We start from the raw sequence: 24,489 nt of genomic DNA, 5'->3' as shown, positions 1-24,489 counted from the left end.
ATGGAAATGTGAGAGCGCCCTAGTCTCCACCAGTAGCCAACTCATCCCAGCGTGTGCCATCATGCCGAGTCAGTGGCTCAGCTCGGCTGCATGTAATTATTCCCCTGCCTGTTCTGGAGGGCTGGCTTTATGTAAATATCATGTGGCCTTGAATCAACACATCGCCACTCTCACTTGACCCAAAGTGTGAAGTAGCTGGACTTTCTTTAGAGCCCTCATGCTAATGTTTAACTAGCATGATGATTTGCAGATCCACCTCAGAGAGCAGAGGAGACCTGCCTGTCTTTCTGCCTTTCTTCTTTCACTTCCTTTACCCTCTGTTGTTCTGTTACTAGAGCTAATGACATGCTTAGATATATGTTAGGATATTTATTCTCCTTTGTGGCAGCTCAGTAATGGGGCAATTGACTGAAGTGATATTCAGTGGTATTTATCATGAAGCATCATCATCTGTCAGCAGGTGCTCTCCAGAAGCATATTTATTCAGTAAGGACTGGAGGTAAGCAAACATTAACCACATTTAATAGCTTTCTTTGGTCAGAATAACAGAATAGCAATATCTTAAGTCTGTAAAATGACAACAAGGCCTTGAAATGCCCAGTTATTAATGCTAGGTCTGTTGCCATTGTACAGTAGCCTATGGGCAATTCCACGGTAACAGAAATGTATGACAAACAAAAAACATTGATTTGAAAGTTTAACAAACCATACAACTCTATGCACAAGGATACTTTACTTGGGTAATGTAATTACAGTAAAATCCCCCTCAGGGTTTTATGTAAACACGTTTTCCAAAAACTCTGCAGAAAGATAGGGGTGTCAGCTATGACATGGCACCTTGAGTTTGTTTATTGAACTACAGTAAGTGGGGTGAATTTACACCCGGTAACGAAATTACATTATGGGTCCCTGATCTGTACAACACAGAAATGCATAATTATGGATATGAATGTCATTCCCTGTTTCACAAGTTTGGACATCACAGCTGATAATTGCAGGGCACAGTAGAATACAGCACAGCACAGTAGAATACAGCACAGCAATGCAGAGTAGAGTTTAGTGCAATACAGTAGAGTAAACTAGAGTATAGTTCAATACAGTATACAGTACAATATACTGTATTGCACTGTACTCTACTCAATGTACATTATTGTACTGTACTATCTAAACTTTGGAAACAAATGTCTATGATAGGTTCAGATTTGGTCTAGTCCGGTCCGTCTGTGGACGTCAACATGAAGGCCAGAGTGGACTGACCAAATTTCAACTACTTTTCAACGTCTATGGACGTCCGGTGTTGGTCGGTGCGGATGCTGGTTAAAGTAAATGGAAAGAGAGGGGCTCATGGGTAGGTAGGTAGGTAGGTAGGTAGGAGAGAGAGAGAGAGAGAGAGAGAGAGAGAGAGAGAGAGAGTTTACCTAGATAGATGGTTTACCTTCTGTAAGTTTAAGAAATATTGCCTCCTTTCATTTGACATTTGCTCCTCATGGGTCCTTTTCCATGGAAATACCCGTTGTCATCACGCTCTCAAGATAAAAGGGTATAAAACCCAGTACCCACTATTAATGGCAGGTTGTAGATAGATAGATAGATAGATAGATAGATAGATAGATAGATCACCAGACAACAGAAAGAGAACAGTTATCAGTTGAACATAACAGTACACCAGTGGAAGGGAGGACAGTGGCAGGTAACACAACTGTGGTTTGTGACTTTTATGATATCCCATTGTAGCCAATTCAGTTGCAGTAATTCCATTACCAATTTGGATGATGGAATTATGAGTTTTAATCACTTAATAATACATAAACAAAATAGTGACATTTTTTGTAAAATCACTATAACTAATTGGTAGGTCTATCTTTACATGTTGCTTCTGTGAACTTTCATTATCGTCGCTCATGACAAATAAGAATTTTTTGGAGGCAATATTTCTTAAACTTACAGAAGGTAAACAATATCTCCAAAACTAAATATAAGTGTTGGTATTAGTTGACAGGGGTGTTTACGTCAACATTATTGCCTTTTGATGTATTTCTGATACCCTTTAAGACTTTTTCTTGTTGATGTTTTTTAAGACCTCTTTTCCATCTATAAATCAAAGCCTTTACTTATGTATGTCTAATTTTTAAGATTGAAAATGGTTGAAAAATGTATCTAAGCCTTCATTTCCCAAAAATATAGTCTTAGCTTTCATTTGACATTTGTTCCTCATGGGTCCTTTTCCATGGAAATACCCGTTGTCATCACGCTCTCAAGATAAAAGGGTATAAAACCCAGTACCCACTATTAATGGCAGGTTGTATATACACTGCTCAAAAAATAAAGGGAACACTAAAATAACACATCCTAGATCTGAATGAATGAAATATTCTTATTAAATACTTTTTTCTTTACATAGTTGAATATGCTGACAACAAAATCACACAAAAATGATCAATGGAAATCAAATTTATCAACCCATGGAGGTCTGGATTTGGAGTCACACTCAAAATTAAAGAAGAAAACCACATTACAGGCTGATCCAACTTTGATGTAATGTCCTTAAAACAAGTCAAAATGAGGCTCAGTAGTGTGTGTGGCCTCCACGTGCCTGTATGACCTCCCTACAATGCCTGGGCATGCTCCTGATGAGGTGGCAGATGGTCTCCTGAGGGATCTCCTCCCAGACCTGGACTAAAGCATCCGCCAACTCCTGGACAGTCTGTGGTGCAACGTGGCGTTGGTGGATGGAGCGAGACATGATGTCCCAGATGTGCTCAATTGGATTCAGGTCTGGGGAATGGGCAGGCCAGTCCATAGCATCAATGCCTACCTCTTGCAGGATCTGCTGACACACTCCAGCCACATGAGGTCTAGCATTGTCTTGCATTAGGAGGAACCCAGGGCCAACCACACCAGCATATGGTCTCACAAGGGGTCTGAGGATCTCATCTCGGTACCTAATGGCAGTCAGGCTACCTCTGGCGAGCACATGGAGGGCTGTGCGGCCCCTCAAAGAAATGCCACCCCACACCATGACTGACCCACCGCCAAACCGGTCATGCTGGAGAATGTTGCAGGCAGCAGAACATTCTCCACGGCGTCTCCAGACTCTGTCACGTCTGTCACATGTGCTCAGTGTGAACCTGCTTTCATCTGTGAAGAGCACAGGGCGCCAGTGGCGAATTTGCCAATCTTGGTGTTCTCTGGCAAATGCCAAACGTCTTGCACTGTGTTGGGCTGTAAGCACAACCTCCACCTGTGGATGTCGGGCCCTCATACCACCCTCATGGAGTCTGTTTCTGACCGTTTGAGCTGACACATGCACATTTGTGGCCTGCTGGAGGTCATTTTGCAGGGCTCTGGCAGTGCTCCTCCTGCTCCTCCTTGCACAAAGGCGGAGGTAGCGGTCCTGCTGCTGGGTTGTTGCCCTCCTACGGCCACCTCCACGTCTCCTGATGTACTGGGCTGTCTCCTGGTAGCGCCTCCATGCTCGGGACTATGCTGACAGACACAGCAAATCTTCTTGCCACAGCTTGCATTGATGTGCCATCCTGGATGAGCTGCACTACCTGAGCCACTTGTGTGGGTTGTAGACTCAGTCTCATGCTACCACTAGAGTGAAAGCACCGCCAGCATTCAAAAGTGACCAAAACATCAGCCAGGAAGCATAGGAACTGAGGAGTGGTCTGTGGTCCCCACCTGCAGAACCACTCCTTTATTGGGGGTGTCTTGCTAAATGCCTATAATTTCCACCTGTTGTCTATTCCATTTGCACAACAGCATGTGAAATTTATTGTCAATCAGTGTTGCTTCCTAAGTGATTTCACAGAAGTGTGATTGACTTGGAGTTACATTGTGTTGTTTAAGTGTTCCCTTTGTTTTTTTGAGCAGTGTATTATATAATTGTCAACACCTTCTACTTTTAAATCAGATGGATTCATTTTAAGTCACACATTTTGAGAAATTACATTTTGATTTATTAGCATCCCCATTAGTCGACGCCAACGACAACAGCTAGTCTTACTGGGGTCAAACATTTAACCAAAAATACATTACAAACAAAATACTTCACACTTTATGTACATTTAAAAAAACATCATTATTTTTACTGTAGCTGACAGACTAGGCTTGTGACATGAACGCTCAAGGGGGATTCAATTCTGAGTGAGGCTGTGCCAAGCAGCAACAGGATATCTAAATAATGTTCCTCTAGCCCCCTCACAGTTAGCTTGGAACAAGAGGCAGCCAGGTGCTCTCAATGACTGTTATTGGAATGTTAACTAACCATGGGGAAAACTGATGCATGGTACAGTATTTTGTAGTATTACCCATTCGTTCTTATCAAAACGATTACATTCTCAGCATTCTCAGGAGAATACTGAGAATTCATTCATTCCAATTACACACCAGGGCAGCTGACACATTCGTTGTGGGTGCTCATTCCTGTCACCCTTACAAGAATCTTTCAAAGAACACTTTTTCAAAATACAGTATGTAAATAAAGGTAACTGCCCAAAAAAGGAAATACTTTAGTAAATTCCACACAGGTGTAGTCCCTGAGTTAATTACGCATCATGCTTTGGGTCATGTATCAAAACTCCCCGTTTCCCATTGTTTTGGCTACCATGGCTAGAAGAAGAGATCCCAGTGACTTTGAAAGATGGCTCTCAAAGAATCATAGGGTGCTTAAAGGGTGTGTCTCAGTCACCAGATCTCAACCGAATTGAACACTTTTGGGAAATTCTGAGACAGTGTATTCCACCACCATCAACAAACACCAAATTATGGAATTTTCTCATGGAAGAACGGTGTCGCATTCCTCCAACAAAGTTCCAGACACTTGTAGAATCTATGCCAAGGTGCATTCCTCCAATAGAGTTCCAGACACTTGTAGAATCTATGCCAAGGTGCATTCCTCCAATAGAGTTCCAGACACCTGTAGAATCTATGCAAAGGTGCATTCCTCCAATAGAGTTCCAGACACTTGTAGAATCTATACCAAGGTGCATTGAAGCTGTTCAGGTGGCTCGTGGTGCCCAATGCCCTATTAAGACACTTTATGTCAGTGTTTCCTTTATTTCGACAGTTATCTGTAGTATTTCAGAGGGGTTTATTGCTAGCAGGCTTAGCACCCAGCCCAATGGAGCACTTTAAAGCCTCTCAGATATGCAGCCCTCTGCAGAGCCATGACCAGAGCAGCACAGTGTCCAGAATCACAGTGATGAAGGCTTTGAATTTCTTCAGCATTTATGTTGCTTCCTTATCTCTTTATCCTCTTGTTGACCTCTCAGCGACTCCTCATGGATCGGAACCAATGGCTCTGGTCTGTGAAGATAACCAGGGGAGCTGACTTGAAAGAGAACATCCACGTCTGAGCTTGTCATAGCATTGAAACCCTCTGAACCCTGCTGCTTTATGGGGAGGCACTGTATTTTACTGTATGTATGTTTGATGATGTGCTCTCTCTATCGATATTTCATCGTCATGAATGGATGCCAAGATTCTCATTAGAGTGTATACAGAAATAGCCTGGCTATAAAAAACTGAGAATCAGTGTTGAGTGCTTAAGTTCTGGCATGTGGACAATGGCTCCTCACTGTTCCCTGGGCGTCGTCAGTGCAGTGTCTCAGTGAAATGGTACATTAGACAGAGGGAGTTGATGGTTTTCTGTACTCATTGTCAATTGCTGTTTTGGAGCAGAAGAAGGCTGAATGTTTCAGACCAGGAATAATCATAGACACACAGAACAGCAGATCTCTGACCTGTCCGTTATAAGGAGTTGAATCAGGGGTTGAAGTAAAGAACAGTGAATAATACACGCCCATCATCTCAATGCAAACAGTATAAAGCCTCCAAATTCAGACAGGTTAATTAGGCATTGTCTCATCTATGACCTCTATAAACAGTGAGACACAGGACTTATATGTATATAGTGATGGCTCAGTCATGTTTTTTTGAGGGAAATGACAGAAACATATACGTACACTTACAGCTCTGTGATTGTTTCTAGTATAAGTAAGTATGACTATATGTTTCATGTTCTCCTTTGTGGCACAGAGGAAAATGCTCTATTTGTCTGATAATATTTCCTTAAAGGACAAGATGATTTTGGAGTGGGAATTATCTGCAAGACTCTTTGATCAGTTCCTGAGAAGGCCCAAGGAGGGTTGGCTTTGCTGTATTCATATCTCAGACAGATTTTTTGCTCAGACCTGGATAATCTGTAACAGTGCGATTTTTCAGTAAATAATACTCAAGTAATAACTGCCTGAAAATGGTAAATTAACATTGTGTGGAGAAAGGCCAGACTATGGGAAAGCCCTCAAATATGAGACTTAAGTATCAAGATGATGTCCTAATTGGGTATAACATTGACATTGTGTGTGTGCACGAGTGTGGGTGTGTGCGCGTGCTTATATAGTTACATGTGTTTGTGTGTATGTCGCTGTTATGCATTCCATTCACTTCATCCTCATCAAACACTTTCATGTTTTGTTTATGCTGATGTTGTTATTCTTGAGGAGTTTTAAGAGCCAGCCTGTGGACAGATGTTCCTCTCGGAAGGATGTGAACCCAGGCCTGTCCACTTAGAGTAATACTCCTCCGATGGGCCTCGTCCAGCAGACAGCACATAGAGCAAGGCACCCTGTGTACAGTTTTAGGAAGGTGGTGGTGGGCTGGTACTGGTGTGTGTGGGTGGCTGGGGGGTTCAGCATGCTGGGATGCAGCTGTCAGTGAATCACCAGTGTGTTTCCCTGCACGCTGTAGAGTCTGTCACTGTTAACATGTTGTTATGGAAAATTCGGCAACCACAATCTCTAACGGCGTCTGCCTGGCCATTAGCTGTGGGGTCTGCCCACCGAGGAGGAAGGATGATGGATCAGCTGTGTTAAAGGCGTCCCAATGGTGATGGATGACTGCGGGACGCCATAGAAAGGGCTGGCCACTATCAGCACCGTCACAGAAACAAGGAGATGACTTGTCATCAGTCCCGTCATTAGCCAAGGTCATTACTGTAACACTGCTAGTCAGTGTGTGAATCCACTTTATAATGCCGGTTGTGTTTCGAGGTGGCTTGTTTATATACTGTAATGTGGTTATCAACAGCGGGCTCATACCATCATACCCTCGGTCCTTATTGTATCCTTGAACTTGAATTGTGTTTTGATGATTTAAATGTATTCAGTTGGCTTTGTCAGTCATTTATTTATTGTATTGCAGAGGAAGTCATCAGAACAGGCCAGTACCTGTATGCTCATCATACCCAGCATTCACATCATCTATCAATCAACTGGTTTTGAAAGGTTGATACCAGGTCTTCTCAGTTGGCAGAGTTGAAGTAGATAACGCATATGCTGTTAAGCTCTTCCCTGACACACACATGGTTATTAACCCAAAATGGCTGATTAGGTCTGATCGTTGGCCACTGTAGAAGAACCTTCCCAAGGCCTAATCACGTGATTCCCTCATCAATAATAATTCTAACTCTAACACTACTCTACTCTCCCCTTGTGTGTGGGTGTGTGTGTGTGTGTGTTTGTGTGACGGAGAGAAAGAGTGTGGACACTAGAGAATTAGAGAGTGAGGGGAAAAAGAGAGAAAGAATAGTCCATTATGTAGTCAATGCCTGACCTTGAGATACGGCCAGTCATAGGGATTAGAGTATCAGCCAACTGTAATTGCTGACCTACAATAACAGACCCTCTTGTTCATTCTTGAACTTGGTTGCTGATACACAAACAACCCTTTGTATGCATCAAACTACTGGATCATGTTTTCTCTTCCTGGTTTACCAAGAGGGCACTACCTGCCAACACCCATCCTCCTAAAACACAGCCTTTTAGTTATCTGGTTCCACTTTCAGCACGTCTTAAAGTTACTGGCGCCAGTGTGTAACTCAGAGAGCCATTTATCTTGGGTTAATCCTGAGCCTTAAACTAAAGCCCCATTGATATTTAACACACAACTTCCAAAGCCTGGAGATTTCCACGCTATTATATTCCATTCTGCAAATTAATTCCCATATTAAAGTAATTAATGCCTCCTTAGGCTGATGAGCTTTGGAACATGTGGGAAGAAAGATAAACACAGCATTTATTTCGTAATTTATCTTTTTGTTTTGAGCTACAGTTCCTGACTGATGAATTCAGGCTCTGTTTGGTTAACAAGTTGCAGATATTACCCAGATCTTCCCCTTGCTGGTAGAATAATGCAACTATAGTATGGTCTGTAGTTACACATACATAATCTTCACAACAATCTTCTTGCACAATAATCTAGTTTACCAATTTAAGGCCTAGTTATGTATGGTGAATCTGCACTGCACGGGACAGTAGGAAATAGGAAATGGACTGACACACAGGATCCAAAGCCATATTCAGAAAACTCTGTGACGAATCAGACAGGCTTCACTTAAAAGAGAAAAGGGAAGAGATATTTCATGTTAATGCTCCTTCCTCCCTCCAATGCAGCACCAGTTGTTGGTCTGATAAAGGATATGAGAAGAGGGATCCCCCGTGGGTCTGTCTGTCTACAGGGAGAGGCAGCAGCCTATCAGATCTCCTCTCCTCTCCCCTCTTCTTGGTGGACCCTAATTGGGCTGTCACACCTGCCATGCAGATTTGTCAGAATGCTGTGAAGTGAAGTTCCTCGCAAAATCACAGGGTGCATCCCACTGTTCCTGCTAGAAGTCGCTACATACAACAGGCCTGTTACTGCTGTGTAATTCAAATCAAATCAAATTTTATTTTTCACATTTTGTAAACAACAGGTGACTAACAATGAAATGCTTCCCAACAGTGTAGAGAGAGAAAAAAGATAAATAGTAGAAAAGTAATAACACAAGGAAAAAAACTATTATCATGGAATAAGTGGTTAAACGAGTACTAATGAGGGGCCCACAGTTGGTTATGCACCGTTGGGAACAATTACATGAAGGATGAACCTTAAATGTTCTTACAATATGTTTTCTGCTCTTCATGACTAGGATTTTGTAATGTAATGCAGTAGCCAAGCTCTGTCTTTTTAATATAAGACCTGCAATTGTTACCGTTCTACAATGTTTTAATTCAAAGAGTTGGCTCCTACACTACAAGCATCAAATAGGATGTCTTAAAGACCCAGTACAGTCAAAAACATGATTTCCTGTCTTTAATATATAGTTCCACACTAGGAGATTGGAATAATACTGTGAAATTATGATAATGCCGTTTTAGTGTACGAGCTGTTTGAAAGGGCTGCCTGAAATGTCAGTCTGTTTTGGTGGGATGGAGTTTTAGCCTGCCTGGTGACATCACCAGATGGTAAATTAGTTAATAGACCAATAAGAAAGAGAGCCAAACCTCTCTGCCAGTAACAGCTAGTTTTAGGTTTTCCCCGGCCACTAGGACCACTCTCAGACAGTCTTAGCAAAATTATTGCTTGATAAATTGCTCTTTGCTAAGAAGCTATTTTTTTTAAATGTTTAAAACAATCACAGTAAGGTACTTAATTGTTACCCAGAAATGATTTGATATTGAGATAAAAACATCTGCATTGGACCTTTTAAATATTAGCCTGGCATTGTTTCTAGTCTGGTGATAAGCAGTAAGCATGCTCATTCATTCTCCATCTGTCAGTGAAGTCACATAGGTCTGGTGAGATGTGTGGTGTCACGTTATTTTTTAAATTTTACCTTTATTTAACCAGGCAAGTCAGTTAAGAACAAATTCTTATTTTCAATGACGGCCTAGGAACAGCAGGTTAACTGCCTGTTCAGGGGCAGAACGACAGATTTGTACCTTGTCAGCTCGGGGGTTTGAACTTGCAACCTTCTGGTTACTAGTCCAACTCTCTAACCACTAGGCTACCCTGCCGCCCCACACAGTGCCTGGTCATCCACGTGGCTGGGCCCATGCCATGTCAGCTCCCATTATCTCCTGTGTCTACTCTGTGTTGACAGCATGTGTCAGTACCAGGTCTCTTATAGATGTGCCTGAGGATGACTCAGCTCACTCAGTCCTTCACTGACTCCCCGGTGGAAACATTTCCCCATGCAGCCACATGGACGTAAACAAGGTCTTGCTGAAAGGTTAGATTGAGGCCAGGGTTGGGAATGCTATATTGCTGCTACTACAGTATGTAGCTATGACTTATTCATGGAGAACATAACCTCAAGTGTTGCTGGTATGATTGTACCTAGGCTGGGAAAAGGCTGTGTGACTTCTGTAGATGAATGATGCTTCAAATCCTAAGTGGGTGTTTATACTATTATTCTGTGCTTGCCCCTGAATACACTACTCTCCTCTCATCGTACCCATATTTAAAGCAATGTTTGAATTAGGATTTATTTCTACTATTTTCCCTTAGCAACCTTCATGGCTCATACAATTTCCTCCTTGCCTTCCTCTACCCCCCTCTTTTTCTCTTCCTCTTCGTCAGTTTTATTATCTTTTCCTCCAAGTCTCTACTACAACTCTGCATGGCCACTTCCCCTGAGAAGGAGAGAGAGAATGAGAGAGAATCTCTCCCTCTCTCCATTTCAGCTGGGACTTGAGTGCTTTGTGCACTTCATATTTTATTCATCCTGTGAGTGAGAGGCTGCAGTACAGAGGCTTCCTCAGTCCTGTGAGCCCAGAGCACGTCTCGGCAGCTGTCATACTGTCTGCAGCCCAGCTGCACGTATTCTCCCTTCTGCGGCAGCAGCACACACTCATATCACACCACTCTCCACTGGACACACAACACATGTACACCTCCCCATAAAATACAAAAGCTGCAGTTCCTTGATTTCCTTTTCCTCAATCTCATGTCATGTGATATTCTGATTGCATGGACACAAAAGGCAGTGCATTCTGAGACCTGAAAAGCAATGATACTGATTCTTAACAGAGTTGCACCTTTTCCTTTTGTTTAATCAGTTTACTAAGAATCTGGAATCACTAATTAGTGATGTGCAACAGGAATGCACTTAAAAAAATTCTTAACCTCCACTGTTGGATAGGAGATTGAGGTTACAATAGATTTCACCATGCTCCTCTTCATTATCCATCAACCCTTTAGGGCTACACACCTTCATTAGCTTCTTCCTTCCTGTCTGAGTGGAGGCAAAAAGAGCATCAACAATAACAACAACATCAGTCTTCCAGAAATAGAAACAGCAGTGAGCAACTGGGACTCCCTCTAACGATGGCCCCTCTTTAATTAATGTGGCTGTGATGATATCTGGCTGCCGGTGCTACTCAGCCTTTTCAGGCAGATTGGCGTGATGAGTAGGCCCATGGTTCATTGGCCGTTCCGCAAGAGGAGGCATGCTCACGGAACTCTAAACCCCAACCTTACCCCACACCACCCAATCAGCCTCTCTCTTCCCCAAAACAAGTACATCCAGCCCTGTGGGTCCTGGCCACTGCCTGACATGACTGCTCACTGTTGCAGAGCTCTGATGAAAAGACGAAGTGCCCTGGGCTTTCGGAGGCGATCCACTGCAGTGGTAAAGCAGTGTTCATCAGGGTGAGAAGCAGGTTCACACGCTTCTCTTCCCATCCTCATCATACCCTCTCTTGGTGTGCTAAGGTTCAGGACAAGGCCTCTGGAGTCTGCTCAATCTCCATGGCTCAAAATAGTCACCAGGCTGTTCAGGTTATCCTGAGGAGAACTAGAAACAGAGTGTAGAGTCCATGGACATTGTGAGGACATTGAGCTTTCTGAACCTAGAAATGCTTTCTGAATAGAAAATAATGCCTTAAAAGCAGTCCACAATGAAGGACTATTTGGAAATCTGAAATGTCGCTCAGTAAATCTTTGCTCTTGCTAATGACACATGTACAGTAGAGGTCGACCGATTAATCGGAATGGGCGATTAATTAGGGACGTTTTCAAGTTTTCATAACAGTCGGTAATCGGCATTTTTGGACACCGATCACGGCCGATTACATTGCACTCCACGAGGAGACTGCGTGGCAGGCTGACTACCTGTTATGCAAGTGCAGCAAGGAGCCAAGGTATGTATTGATGTCTTAAAATCAATACACATGTATATATTTTTAAACCTGCACATTTAGTTAATATTGCCTGCTAACATGAATGTATTTTAACTAGGGAAATTGTGTCACTTCTCTTGCGTTCTGTGCAACAGAGTCAGGGTATATGCAGCAGTTTGGGCCGCCTGGCTCGTTGCGAACTGTGTTTCCTAACAAAGACAAAGCCAATTTCGCCAAATAGGGGATGATTTAACAAAAGCGCATTTGCAAAAAAGTACAATCGTTGCACGAATGTACCTAACCATAAACATCAATGCCCTTCTTAAAATCAATACACAGAAGTATGTATTTTTAAACCTGCATATTTAGTTAAAAGAAATTCAGGTTAGCAGGCAAGATTAACCGAGGGAAATTGTGTCACTTCTCTTGCGTTCATTGCACGCAGAGTCAGGGTATATGCAGCAGTTTGGGCCGCCTGGCTCGTTGCGAACTAATTTGACCGAATTTTACGTAATTATGACGTGACATTGAAGGTTGTACAATGTAACAGCAATATTTACACTTACGGATGCCACCCGTTTTGTTTTCGAAATGATATGGATTTGACCATATTAATGACCTAAGTCTCGTATTTCTGTGTGTTATTATATTATAATTAAGTCTATGATTTGATAGTGCAGTCTGGCTGAGCGGTGGTAGGCAGCAGCAGGCTCGTAAGCATTCATTCAAACAGCACTTTACTGCATTTGCCAGCAGCTGTTTATGACTTCAAGCCTATCAACTCCAGAGTTTAGGCTGGCAATACTAAAGTACCTATTAGAACATCCAATAGTCAAAGGTATATGAAATACAATTGGTATAGAGAGTAATAGTCCTATAATAACTACAACCTAAAACTTCTTACCTGGGAATATTGAAGACTCATGTTAAAAGGAACCACCAGCTTTCATATGTTCTCATGTTCTGAGCAAGGAACTTAAACGTTAGCTTTTTTACATGACACATATTGCACTATTGCTTTCTTCTCCAACACTTTGTTTTTGCATTATTATTATTATTATTGTTTCATTATTTATTTGAGACTAAATAGATTTTATTGATGTATTATATTAAGTTAAAATAAATGTTAATTGTTCATTCAGGATTGTTGTAACTGTCATTATTACAAATATATATACATACATATATATATATAAAAAATGGTCCAATTAATCGGTATCAGATTTTTTTTTGGTCCTCCAATAATCGGTATCGGCGTTGAAAAATCATAATCGGTCAATGTCTAATGTACAGTACAGTATAATATGCAGCCATGTTCTGCTGCATAGTGAAATGTGCCAATATGAATGTGCCTTTTAGTTTCATTAGACTCCCAGGCTGTTAAAACAAGAAACTGTTTGTTCCTTGAGCCCCTCACGGTATAAGCACATCCTGGTCTAGAGTCAGACTGGCAGACAGACAACTTTCCGTTCCCCCCTAATCATGTGTCATCCTATCTGAATTGGCCTTGAGACATTGTCACACAGCCAAGAGGAGGAGTATTGCATATTGAATGTTGAAAGGGGAGATATTAGACATTAATAGACGTTAATAGACATAGACGTTAATGTTCAGTAGGAAGCACCTAAAGGTTAAGGCCATTAGACATCCTACTCTTGATAAGGCAAAGGTAAAGAATTATCATTCCATCATCATGCTGGTGCGGCAGCTCAGAGAGGCTGTTTTGTTCATGTGGAATCTCATTATGCTCCCTGTAGCTGAGGTGTTGATGCTAAAAGGAGGAGACGGCTTTGCCGGATGGTGGACGGGGGATGGTGGACGGGGGTGAGGGATGGGGGATGGTGGACAGGGGATGGTGGACGGGGTGAGGGACAGGGGGATGGTGGACGGGGTGTGGGACGGGGGTGAGGGACGGTGGTGAGGGACGGGGGATGGTGGACGGGGATGGTGGACGGGGTGAGGGACGGGGGTGAGGGACGGTAGTGAGGGATGGGGGATGGTGGACGGGGGATGGTGGACGGGGGTGAGGGATGGGGGATGGGGGATGGTGGACGGGGGATGGTGGACGGGGGTGAGGGACAGGGGGATGGTGGACGGGGTGAGGGACGGGGGTGAGGGACAGGGGTGAGGGACGGGGGATGGTGGACGGGGGTGAGGGACGGGGATGGTGAACGGGGGTGAGGGACGGGGGATGGTGGACGGGGTGAGGGACGGGGGATGGTGGACGGGGGTGAGGGTTGGGGGATGGTGGACGGGGTGAGGGATGGGGGATGGTGGACGGGGATGGTGGACGGGGTGAGGGATGGGGGATGGTGGACGGGGGATGGTGGACGGGGGTGAGGGACAGGGGGATGGTGGACAGGGTGAGGGACAGGGGGATGGTGGACAGGGTGAGGGACAGGGGTGAGGGACGGGGATGGTGGACGGGGGTGAGGGATGGGGGATGGTGGACGGGGGATGGTGGACAGGGGTGAGGGACAGGGGGATGGTGGACGGGGGATGGTGGACGGGGGTGAGGGACAGGGGGATGGTGGACGGGGGTGAGGGATGGGGGATGGTGGACGGGGGTGAGGGACAGGGGGATGGTGGACGGGGTGAGGGACGGGGGTGAGGGACGGTAGTGAGGGATGGGGGATGGTGGACGGGGGATGGTGGACGGGGTGAGGGATGGGGGATGGTGGACGGGGTGAAGGACAGGGGGATGGTGGACGGGGGTGAGGGACAGGGGGATGGTGGACAGGGTGAGGGACAGGGGGATGGTGGACAGGGTGAGGGACAGGGGTGAGGGACGGGGGATGGTGGACGGGGGTGAGGGATGGGGGATGGTGGACGGGGAAGGTGGACGGGGGTGAGGGATGGGGGATGGTGGACGGGGATGGTGGACGGGGGTGAGGGACAGGGGGATGGTGGACGGGGTGAGGGACAGGGGGATGGTGGACGGGGTGAGGGACGGGGTGAGGGACAGGGGTGAGGGACGGGGGATGGTGGACGGGGGTGAGGGATGGGGGATGGTGGACGGGGTGAGGGACGGGGATGGTGGACGGGGGTGAGGGATGGGGGATGGTGGACGGGGGAAGGTGGACGGGGGTGAGGGATGGGGATGGTGGACGGGGGATGGTGGACGGGGTGAGGGACAGGGGGATGGTGGACAGGGTGAGGGACGGGGGTGAGGGACGGGGGTGAGGGACGGGGGATGGTGGACGGGGTGAGGGACGGGAGATGGTGGACGGGGATGGTGGACGGGGGTGAGGGATGGGGGATGGTGGACGGGGATGATGGACGGGGTGAGGGACAGGGGGATGGTGGACGGGGTGAGGGACGGGGGTGAGGGACGGGGCATGGTGGACGGGGGTGAGGGACGGGGGATGGTGGACGGGGTGAGGGACGGGGATGGTGGACGGGGGATGGTGGACGGGGGTGAGGGACAGGGGGATGGTGGATGGGGTGAGGGACGGGGGTGAGGGGGTGGGGGATGGTGGACGGGGTGAGGGACAGGGGGATGGTGGATGGGGGATGGTGGACGGGGGATGGTGGACTGGGGTGAGGGACAGGGGGATGGTGGACGGGGTGAGGGACGGGGGTGAGGGACGGGGGTGAGGGGCGGGGGATGGTGGAAGGGGGATGGTGGACGGGGGTGAGGGACGGGGGTGAGGGACGGGGGTGCGGGACGGTGGGAGGGACAGGAGATGGTGGATGGGGGTGAGGGATGGGGGTGAGGGACGGGGGTGAGGGACGGGTGGGAGTGGTACCCTTACAGAAAAATGATTTCACATGGAACACTTCACATGTTTAGTTTCATGTTATCAATCAATCACATTTATTTATAAAGCCCTTCTTACATCAGCCTATGTCACAAAGTGCTGTACAGAAATCCAGCCAAAAACCCCAAACAGCAAGCAATGCAGGTGTAGAAGCATGGTGGCTAGGAAAAACTCCTTAGAAAGGCCAGAACATAGAAAGAAACCTAGAGAGGAACCAGGCTATGAGGGGTGGCAAGTCATCTTCTGGCTGTGCCGGTTGGAGATTATAACAGAACATGGACAAGATATTCAAATGTTCATAGATGACCAGCAGGGTCAAATAATAATAATCACAGTGGTTGTCGAAGGTGCAACAGGTCAGCACCTCAGGAGTAAATGTCAGTTGACTTTTCATAGCCGATCATTCAGAGTATCTCTACCGCTCCTGTTGTCTCTAGAGAGTTGAAAACAGCAGGTCTTGGACAGGTGGCACGTCCGGTGAACAGATCAGTGTTCCATAGCCGCAGGCAGAACAGTTGAAACTGGAGCAGCAGCACGGCCAGGTGGAGTGGGCACAGCAAGGAGTCATCAGGCCAGGTAGTCCGGAGGCATGGTCCTAGGGCTCAGATCCTCCGAGAGAGCGAGAAAGAAAGAAAGAGAGAAAGAGAGAAAAAGAGAGAGAGAATTAGAGAGAGCATACTTAAATTCACACAGGACACCGGATAAGACAGGAGAAATACTCCAGATATAACAGACTGACCCTAGCCCTCCGACACATAAACTACTGCAGCATAAATACTGGAGGCATGTTATCACATGTTGCTTTACATGTTGTCACATGCTATCACATTTACTCCACATAAGATCATATGTGATCACATGTGAAATTCATGTGTTTTTTCCACAAGGGGAAGCAGGTTAACGCTTTACACAATTCAGATTCAACTGCCGTCCATCTGAAACCTGCTCATGCCACCTTCTTGACATTATCTACACTGTGTGTGTGTGTGTGTGTGTGTGTGTGTGTGTGTGTGTGTGTGTGTGTGTGTGTGTGTGTGTGTGTGTGTGTGTGTGTGTGTGTGTGTGTGTGTGTGCGTGCGTGCGTGCGTGCGTGCGTGCGTGCGTGTGTGCCAATGGACAGGACAGGATGGGGTGACTAATTCTGTCCAGAAATAAACAGCTACTATATTTAGATAAACAGGAGTCAGAGGTCAGGTGAGCCCATACGCGAGCTGGCTGCTTGGCTCTTTATCTGAATCTGGGCTTTAGGGTATCCTTGGCTGCTGGTGAAGTCAGGTTTCAGTTTGTCATTCAGGTTTTCACATTTGAATTTCATCCAAAGGTGCACTCTGTCATTTCTAAAATCTGAAATCTGCATTCAAAAGAACATGCCAGAAGAGACAATATAGCCAAATGAAGAGATAATAGAACCACAGGTACAGGTAAAATCATAGATACAGGTAAAACCACAGGTACAGGTAAAACTACAGGTACTGTACAGCACAAGCTCTTTCAACTTACCATTACTTGACATGCATTGAGCACTGTCACATTGGTTTGCTTGTAAATACACCAACACCGCTCTCTCTCTTTCTCCCACTCAGTCAATAGCAGCAGGCTTTGATTGGATCAATCTGTTTGTTGCCGTCTGATTAGCTTGCTAAGTAGAGTGAAGGTAAGGCTGGGGTGAATGGTGGTGTGGAGTAATGACTGGCCAGGATGTTGGATTAGTAACAACATTTACAGCATTAGTTACAGGTTCTGTTCTCAGTGTATTTGGAATCTATGATCAGGCCACAAGTGATTTGGTTTTGGGTACAGTGTGTACAAAGATGTATTAGATAGTATGGGTTTGGGTATAGTATGTACCAAGCTGTATCAGATAGTATGGTTTTGGGTACAGTATATACAATGCTGTATTAGATAGTATGGGTTTGGGTATAGTATGTACAAAGCTGTATTAGATAGTGTGGTTTTGGGTACAGTATGTACAAAGCTGTATTAGATAGTATGGTTTTGGGTACAGTATGTACAAAGCTGTATCAGATAGTATGGTTTTGGGTACAGTATGTACAAAGCTGTATCAGATAGTATGGGTTTGGGTATAGTATGTACAAAGCTGTATTAGATAGTAGGGTTTTGGGTACAGTATGTACAAAGCTGTATCAGATAGTATGGTTTTGGGTAAGTATGTTCAAAGCTGTATCAGATAGTATGGTTTTGGGTATAGTATGTACAAAGCTGTATCAGATAGTATGGAACATGTTGAGTAATGAGCCTCTCACACTAAGTGAATCTGCTATCAAGGAAGTAATGGTAATTTAGTATTTATTCCACAACAACATGTCTCTCTCTCTCCCTCGCTCTCTGTGTCTGCCTGCCTTGCTGGTGAAAAGGAGCCAGTCTGCGGTGTCCTGTTTCAGGCTGCACGCTTTGCTGAGATGCTAATCTTTTCCTGGAATAGATTCAGATCTGAGTCAAAGGGCAGGAAGACTGATGTGAGATATGGTGTAATGTAGGAGCTGGGAGAGAGTGGGAGTTGCCTCCCCCTCTCTGGCTAGGTTGAGAATATACAGGTTAAGACAATGTAATAATTTCATGCCGCTGAGTTTGAAAATAAACACATTCATTGGACCAGCGCCGTAGCTATGACATTTATGTCGTAATTAAAGCCACGGGATCCTGCGAGTGGGAACGCTGGAACCAAGGAGCAGCATTTCCAGCCAGAGGAGAAATACAGATATTCTGTGGGCCCTGAATGATCGCTTTGTTCAGGCTGGTGAGTGGAAGACATCATTTGATCTCCCATTGACAGAGCTTCCCCATTCAGCAGTATTGCACATAATTACTTATTTTAGGGAGCCATCAGAGAGGGCCAATTCACTCAATTGTTTTTCAAATGTCTGTCTATGGCTACCGGACAGAGTGCTGGGTGGGCTGGGTGGAGAGACTGCGTGGGGGGCCAGAGGCTCAGAGGAGTTGAGGAATCTGAGGTATGGGTGACACATGGGTAAGGAGGACAGGATAACAGAGCCTCCTCTGTTGGGCCCATCAATGGCTCCTTCTCTGGTTTTGGTTCCTCTCAACCTGTAAAGGTGAAGGGGCTGCTGCACTGTTTTATTCATTCTCTCTGTCCCTTTCTCACTCACACTCGCTCCCTATTTCTCTCTCTCTCACTCCTTTCTTCCTTCCCTCCCTCTCTCTCTAAAGCGGAAAGCTTCATGGATAGATTATGTTTCACACAGCCTATTGTCCTGTGGAACAAAAAGAAAGCTGATTCAGCTTTTGTGGAAATGCTAGGTGGAACCTGTACAGTCCAATTTTGATTTGCTTAATTGCACCTCACTGCTCTCGGGCACTTTCCATAATCAAAGGAAAGCTATTATCCCTTTCTGCCCATTTCTTTGTACTCTGTAGTTTCCATGGCACCATATATTCAGAAAATGGTTCTCATCACCAATGGAGTGACTCCATTACACCACACTCATCTAAGGCTCCTGTACAGGGCCAGTTGCTACAGTATAGAATTACATTATTTTGGGGGTCTTTTATTTACCTCTTCTCTTTCACTGTAAAAAGGACACCAATGAGCTTAATGGTCCATTGAGTATTTTAAGGATTACAATGAGCTTTTTCCCTGCCATCCATAAGCTTAATTTCTAAGCTTTATATGGCTGACCTAAAACCCCATCCTTTTTGTGCCAAATACAGGGGAATTATTGGGATCTGCCACTTCAATGCGTGCAACTGTGTAAGGATTCACTTGTTTACAAACGTTCTAAATGTGATTTTGCGTAATGCACATCCGTCATTTTCCACCGTCTAACATGTCTATTTTTGTTTTCCTCCTTCCCTTGGTAGCAGTAAATAAAATGTATTTGCAAACCTCACCAAGAGAGGTGTTGAATACTTTCCCAGTCAGAACAGCACTGTATCTTCCACCCAATCTCTATAGGCTATATACTGTATCTCTCTCCCATAGACAGTAGACAATTATGGCTCATCTGAAGAGTTGTAGGTATTCAAACTATGACTGGTGTTCAATATATCTACTGTCTGGCTGCTGTTTACTGTCTTGTGGTAATTGCAGCACTGCCTCTGGATAGTTTGTGAGACACAAATACAGCTAGTGTTAGACACTGTACCCTACTACAGCTAGTGTTAGACACTGTACCCTACTACAGCTAGTGTTAGACACTGTACCCTACTACAGCTAGTGTTAGACACTGTACCCTACTACAGCTAGTGTTAGACACTGTACCCTACTACAGCTAGTGTTAGACACTGTATCCTACTACAGCTAGTGTTAGACACTGTACCCTACTACAGCTAGTGTTAGACACTGTACCCTACTACAGCTAGTGTTAGACACTGTACCCTGCTACAGCTAGTGTTAGACACTGTACCCTACTACAGCTAGTGTTAGACACTACCCTACCCTAGTGTTACTGTACCCTACCCTACTACAGCTAGTGTTAGACACTGTACCCTACTACAGATAGTGTTAGACACTGTACCCTACTACAGCTAGTATTAGACACTGTACCCTACTACAGCTAGTGTTAGACACTGTACCCTACTACAGCTAGTGTTAGACACTGTACCCTACTACAGCTAGTGTTAGACACTGTACCCTATTACAGCTAGTGTTAGACACTGTACCCTACTACAGCTAGTGTTAGACACTGTACCCTACTACAGCTAGTGTTAGACACTGTACCCTACTACAGCTAGTGTTAGACACTGTACCCTACTACAGCGAGTGTTAGACACTGTACCCTACTACAGCTAGTGTTAGACACGGTACCCTACTACAGCTAGTGTTAGACACTGTACCCTACTACAGCTAGTGTTAGACACTGTACCCTACTACAGCTAGTGTTAGACACTGTACCCTACTACAGATAGTGTTAGACACTGTACCCTACTACAGCTAGTGTTAGACACTGTACCCTACTACAGCTAGTGTTAGACACTGTACCCTACTACAGCTAGTGTTAGACACTGTACCCTACTACAGCGAGTGTTAGACACTGTACCCTACTACAGCTAGTGTTAGACACTGTACCCTACTACAGCTAGTATTAGACACTGTACCCTACTACAGCGAGTGTTAGACACTGTACCCTACTACAGATAGTGTTAGACACTGTACCCTACTACAGCTAGTATTAGACACTGTACCCTACTACAGCTAGTGTTAGACACTGTACCCTACTACAGATAGTGTTAGACACTGTACCCTACTACAGCTAGTATTAGACACTGTACCCTACTACAGCTAGTGTTAGACACTGTACCCTACTACAGCTAGTGTTAGACACTGTACCCTACTACAGCGAGTGTTAGACACTGTACCCTACTACAGATAGTGTTAGACACTGTACCCTACTACAGCTAGTATTAGACACTGTACCCTACTACAGCTAGTGTTAGACACTTTACCCTACTACAGCTAGTGTTAGACACTGTACCCTACTACAGCGAGTGTTAGACACTGTACCCTACTACAGCTAGTGTTAGACACTGTACCCTACTACAGCTAGTATTAGACACTGTACCCTACTACAGTTAGTGTTAGACACTGTACCCTACTACAGCTAGTGTTAGACACTGTACCCTACTACAGCTAGTGTTAGACACTGTACCCTACTACAGCTAGTATTAGACACTGTACCCTACTACAGTTAGTGTTAGACACTGTACCCAAATACAGCTGGTGTGCAACACATCTGTACAACTTCTGTCATGTCACTAACCTTAGTAAACAGTGTTTCACCAGTTGCCAGGGACAACATATTTCCTTGTGCTACTTTATGAGAGACGGATAGATAATAAAGGAGCACTAGTGGTGTCAGCCTCTTTTTGTTAGCTTCAGAGGACCATCGAACGACACAGAACATGTCTGGGGATTCTCTCACACAGCCTCACTGATGAGCTTCCACAGCCTTTGAGTGGCTACCATTAATTAATTGTATTTGGAATTGAGCCAATCACTGAGGCCGGGCGGCACACTCTAGGATCAAACATGGGGTCTAATTAAAATGGTTGGCACGAAGATGTGAAACTGTGTGGCTGGATACCACTGCACCACTGCCAGAGACACAGAGCAAACAGAGCGGCTCCCGTGCTCTGGCCCCACTGCCCCTCAATACTTATATTGCAGGGACATCCTGGGCACAGCAGTTTTCAAGGCTCCATTAACACTGAAAAGGCACCATTTGTGGTAATATGTAGAAAGAGCTGTGTCGCTGAGGAACTAAGCCTCGAATGGGTCTTCATTTTCGAACCTCAGTTAAAGCATTGTCTTGTGATACTGTATCAACAGATTCACGAAGTGCTTGGTTTAGGTGTTTTGTTTCATTTTTGATATATATCAAAAATGAAACAAAACACCTAAACCAAGCACTTCGTGTATATATATAAACTCAGCAAAAAAAGGCTCCGGCGCGGGACGTGGACCCCACTCTATCAAAGTCTTAGTCCCTCCTCCTCGCGTCCTTGGATAGTCCACCCTCGCCGCCGACCATGGCCTAGTAGTCCTCACCCAGAACCCCACTGGACTGAGGGGCAGCTCGGGACTAAGGGGCAGCTCGGGACTGAGGGACAGCTCGGGACTGAGGGACAGCTCGGGACTGAGGGGTAGCTCGGGACTGAGGGGTAGCTCGGGACTGAGGGGTAGCTCGGGACTGAGGGGTAGCTCAGCACTGAGAGGAAGCTCAGCACTGAGAGGAAGCTCAGTACTGAGAGGAAGCTCAGTACTGAGAGGAAGCTCAGTACTGAGAGGAAGCTCAGGCAGGTAGTTGGATCTGGCAGATCCTGGCTGGCTGGCGGTTCTGGCAGATCCTGGCTAACTGGCGGATCTGGAAGAGTCTGGCTGACTGGCAGATCTGGAGGAGTCTGGCTGACTGGCAGATCTGGAAGAGTCTGGCTGACTGGCAGATCTGGAAGAGTCTGGCTGACTGGCGGATCCTGGCTGACTGGCGGATCTGGAAGAGTCTGGCTGACTGGCAGATCTGGAAGAGTCTGGCTGACTGGCGGATCCTGGCTGACTGGCGGATCTGGAAGAGTCTGGCTGACTGGTGGATCTGGAAGAGTCTGGCTGACTGGCAGATCTGGAAGAGTCTGGCTGACTGGCAGATCTGGAAGAGTCTGGCTGACTGGCGGATCCTGGCAGACTGACGGATCTGGCTGCTCAATGCTGACTGGCGGCTCTGGCTGCTCCATGCAGACTGGCGGCTCTGGCTGCTCCATACTGACGGCTCTGGCTGCTCCATGCAGACTGGCAGCTCTGGTGGCTTCTTGCAGACTGGCAGCTCTGACGGCTTCTTGCAGACTGACAGCTCTGGCAGCTCCATGCAGACTGGCAGCTCCTTGCAGACTGGCAGCTCCTTGCAGACTGGCAGCTCCTTGCAGACTGGCAGCTCCTTGCAGACTGGCAGCTCTGGCTGCTCCATGCAGACCGGCAGCTCTGGCTGCTCCATGCAGACTGACAGCTCCTTGCAGACTGACAGCTCTAGCTGCTCCATGCATACTGACAGCTCTGGCTGCTCCATGCAGACCGGCAGCTCCTTGCAGACTGACAGCTCTGGCTGCTCCATGCATACTGGCAGCTCTGGCTGCTCCATGCAGACCGACAGCTTTGACTGCTCCATGCAGACTGGCAGCTCTGGCTGCTCCATGCTGACTGGCAGTTCTGGCTGCTCCATGCAGGCCGGCAGCTCTGGCTGCGCTGAACAGGCAGGAGACTCCGGCAGCGCTGTAGAGGCGGAAGGCTCTGGCAGCGCAGGGCAGGCGGGAGACTCCGGCAGCGCTGTAGAGAAGGAAGGCTCTGACAGCGCTAAACAGGCGGGAGACGCCGGCAGCGCTGGACAGGCGGGAGACTCCGGCAGCGCTGTAGAGGAGGAAGGCTCTGGCAGCGCTGAACAGGCGGGAGACTCCGGCAGCGCAGGAGAGGAGGAAGGCTCTGGCAGCGCTGGAGAGGCGAGGCGCACTGTAGGCCTGATGCGTGGTGCTGGCACTGGTGGTACTGGGCCGAGGACACGCACAGGAAGCTTGGTGCGGGGGAGCTGCCACCGGAGGGCTGGTGTGTGGAGGTGGTACTGGGTAGACCGGACCGTGCAGGCGCACTGGAGCTCTTGAGCACCGAGCCTGCCCAACCTTACCTGGTTGAATACTCCCGGTCGCTCTGCCAGTGCGGCGAGGTGGAATAGCCCGCACTGGGCTATGCAGGCGAACTGGGGACACCGTGCGCAAGGCTGGTGCCATGTAAGCCGGCCCAAGGAGACGCACTGGCGACCAGATGCGTAGAGCCGGCTTCATGGCATTTGGCTCGACGCTCAATCTAGCCCGGCCGATACGCGGAGCTGGAATATACCGCACCGGGCTATGCACCCGCACTGGGGACACCGTGCGCACCTCAGCATAACACGGTGCCTGCCCAGTCTCTCTAGCCCCCGGTAACCACAGGAAGTTGGCGTAGGTCTCCTACCTAGCGTCGCCATACTCCCTGTGAGCCTCCCCCAATATATTTTTGGGGCTGACTCTCGGGCTTCCATCCGCGTCGCCGTGCCTCCTCTTCATACCAGCGCCTCTCCACTTTCTCCGTCTCCAGTTCTTCCTCCTCACGTCTTCCTCCGTTTAGCATTTCCTCCCAAGTCCAGAAATCCTTATTATGTATCTCCTGCTGCTGCTGCCTGTTGACACACCGCTTGGTCCTGTTTTGGTGGGTGATTCTGTTACGTGGGAAGGAGAGTCGGACCAAAATGCGGCGTGTAGATTGCGATCCATGTTTAATAAACAAA

At 46.6% G+C, this 24,489-nt stretch overlaps 2 protein-coding genes across 6 annotated transcripts in view; one reads left to right on the top strand and one right to left on the bottom strand.

Annotated features, from left to right (window-relative positions):
- Positions 1-24,489, top strand: part of LOC135514028 (sialate:O-sulfotransferase 2-like) — a 115,404-nt gene that overhangs the window by 1,731 nt on the left and 89,184 nt on the right. The gene's annotated exons all lie outside the window — the stretch shown is intronic.
- On the bottom strand, positions 13,717-24,332 carry LOC135513613 (uncharacterized). The gene is made up of 2 exons (XM_064936492.1): positions 24,230-24,332; positions 13,717-15,695 (listed from the first exon to the last, which is right to left on the bottom strand). The coding sequence occupies exons 1-2, from the start codon at positions 24,330-24,332 to the stop codon at positions 13,717-13,719; spliced, it is 2,082 nt and encodes a 693-aa protein (XP_064792564.1).

This window comes from Oncorhynchus masou, chromosome 25, assembly GCF_036934945.1.
Source record: "Oncorhynchus masou masou isolate Uvic2021 chromosome 25, UVic_Omas_1.1, whole genome shotgun sequence".
NCBI classification, from domain to species: domain Eukaryota; kingdom Metazoa; phylum Chordata; class Actinopteri; order Salmoniformes; family Salmonidae; genus Oncorhynchus; species Oncorhynchus masou.
Note: the sequence above shows the minus strand (reverse complement) of the source record. Positions and strands in the feature narration are given on the sequence as shown.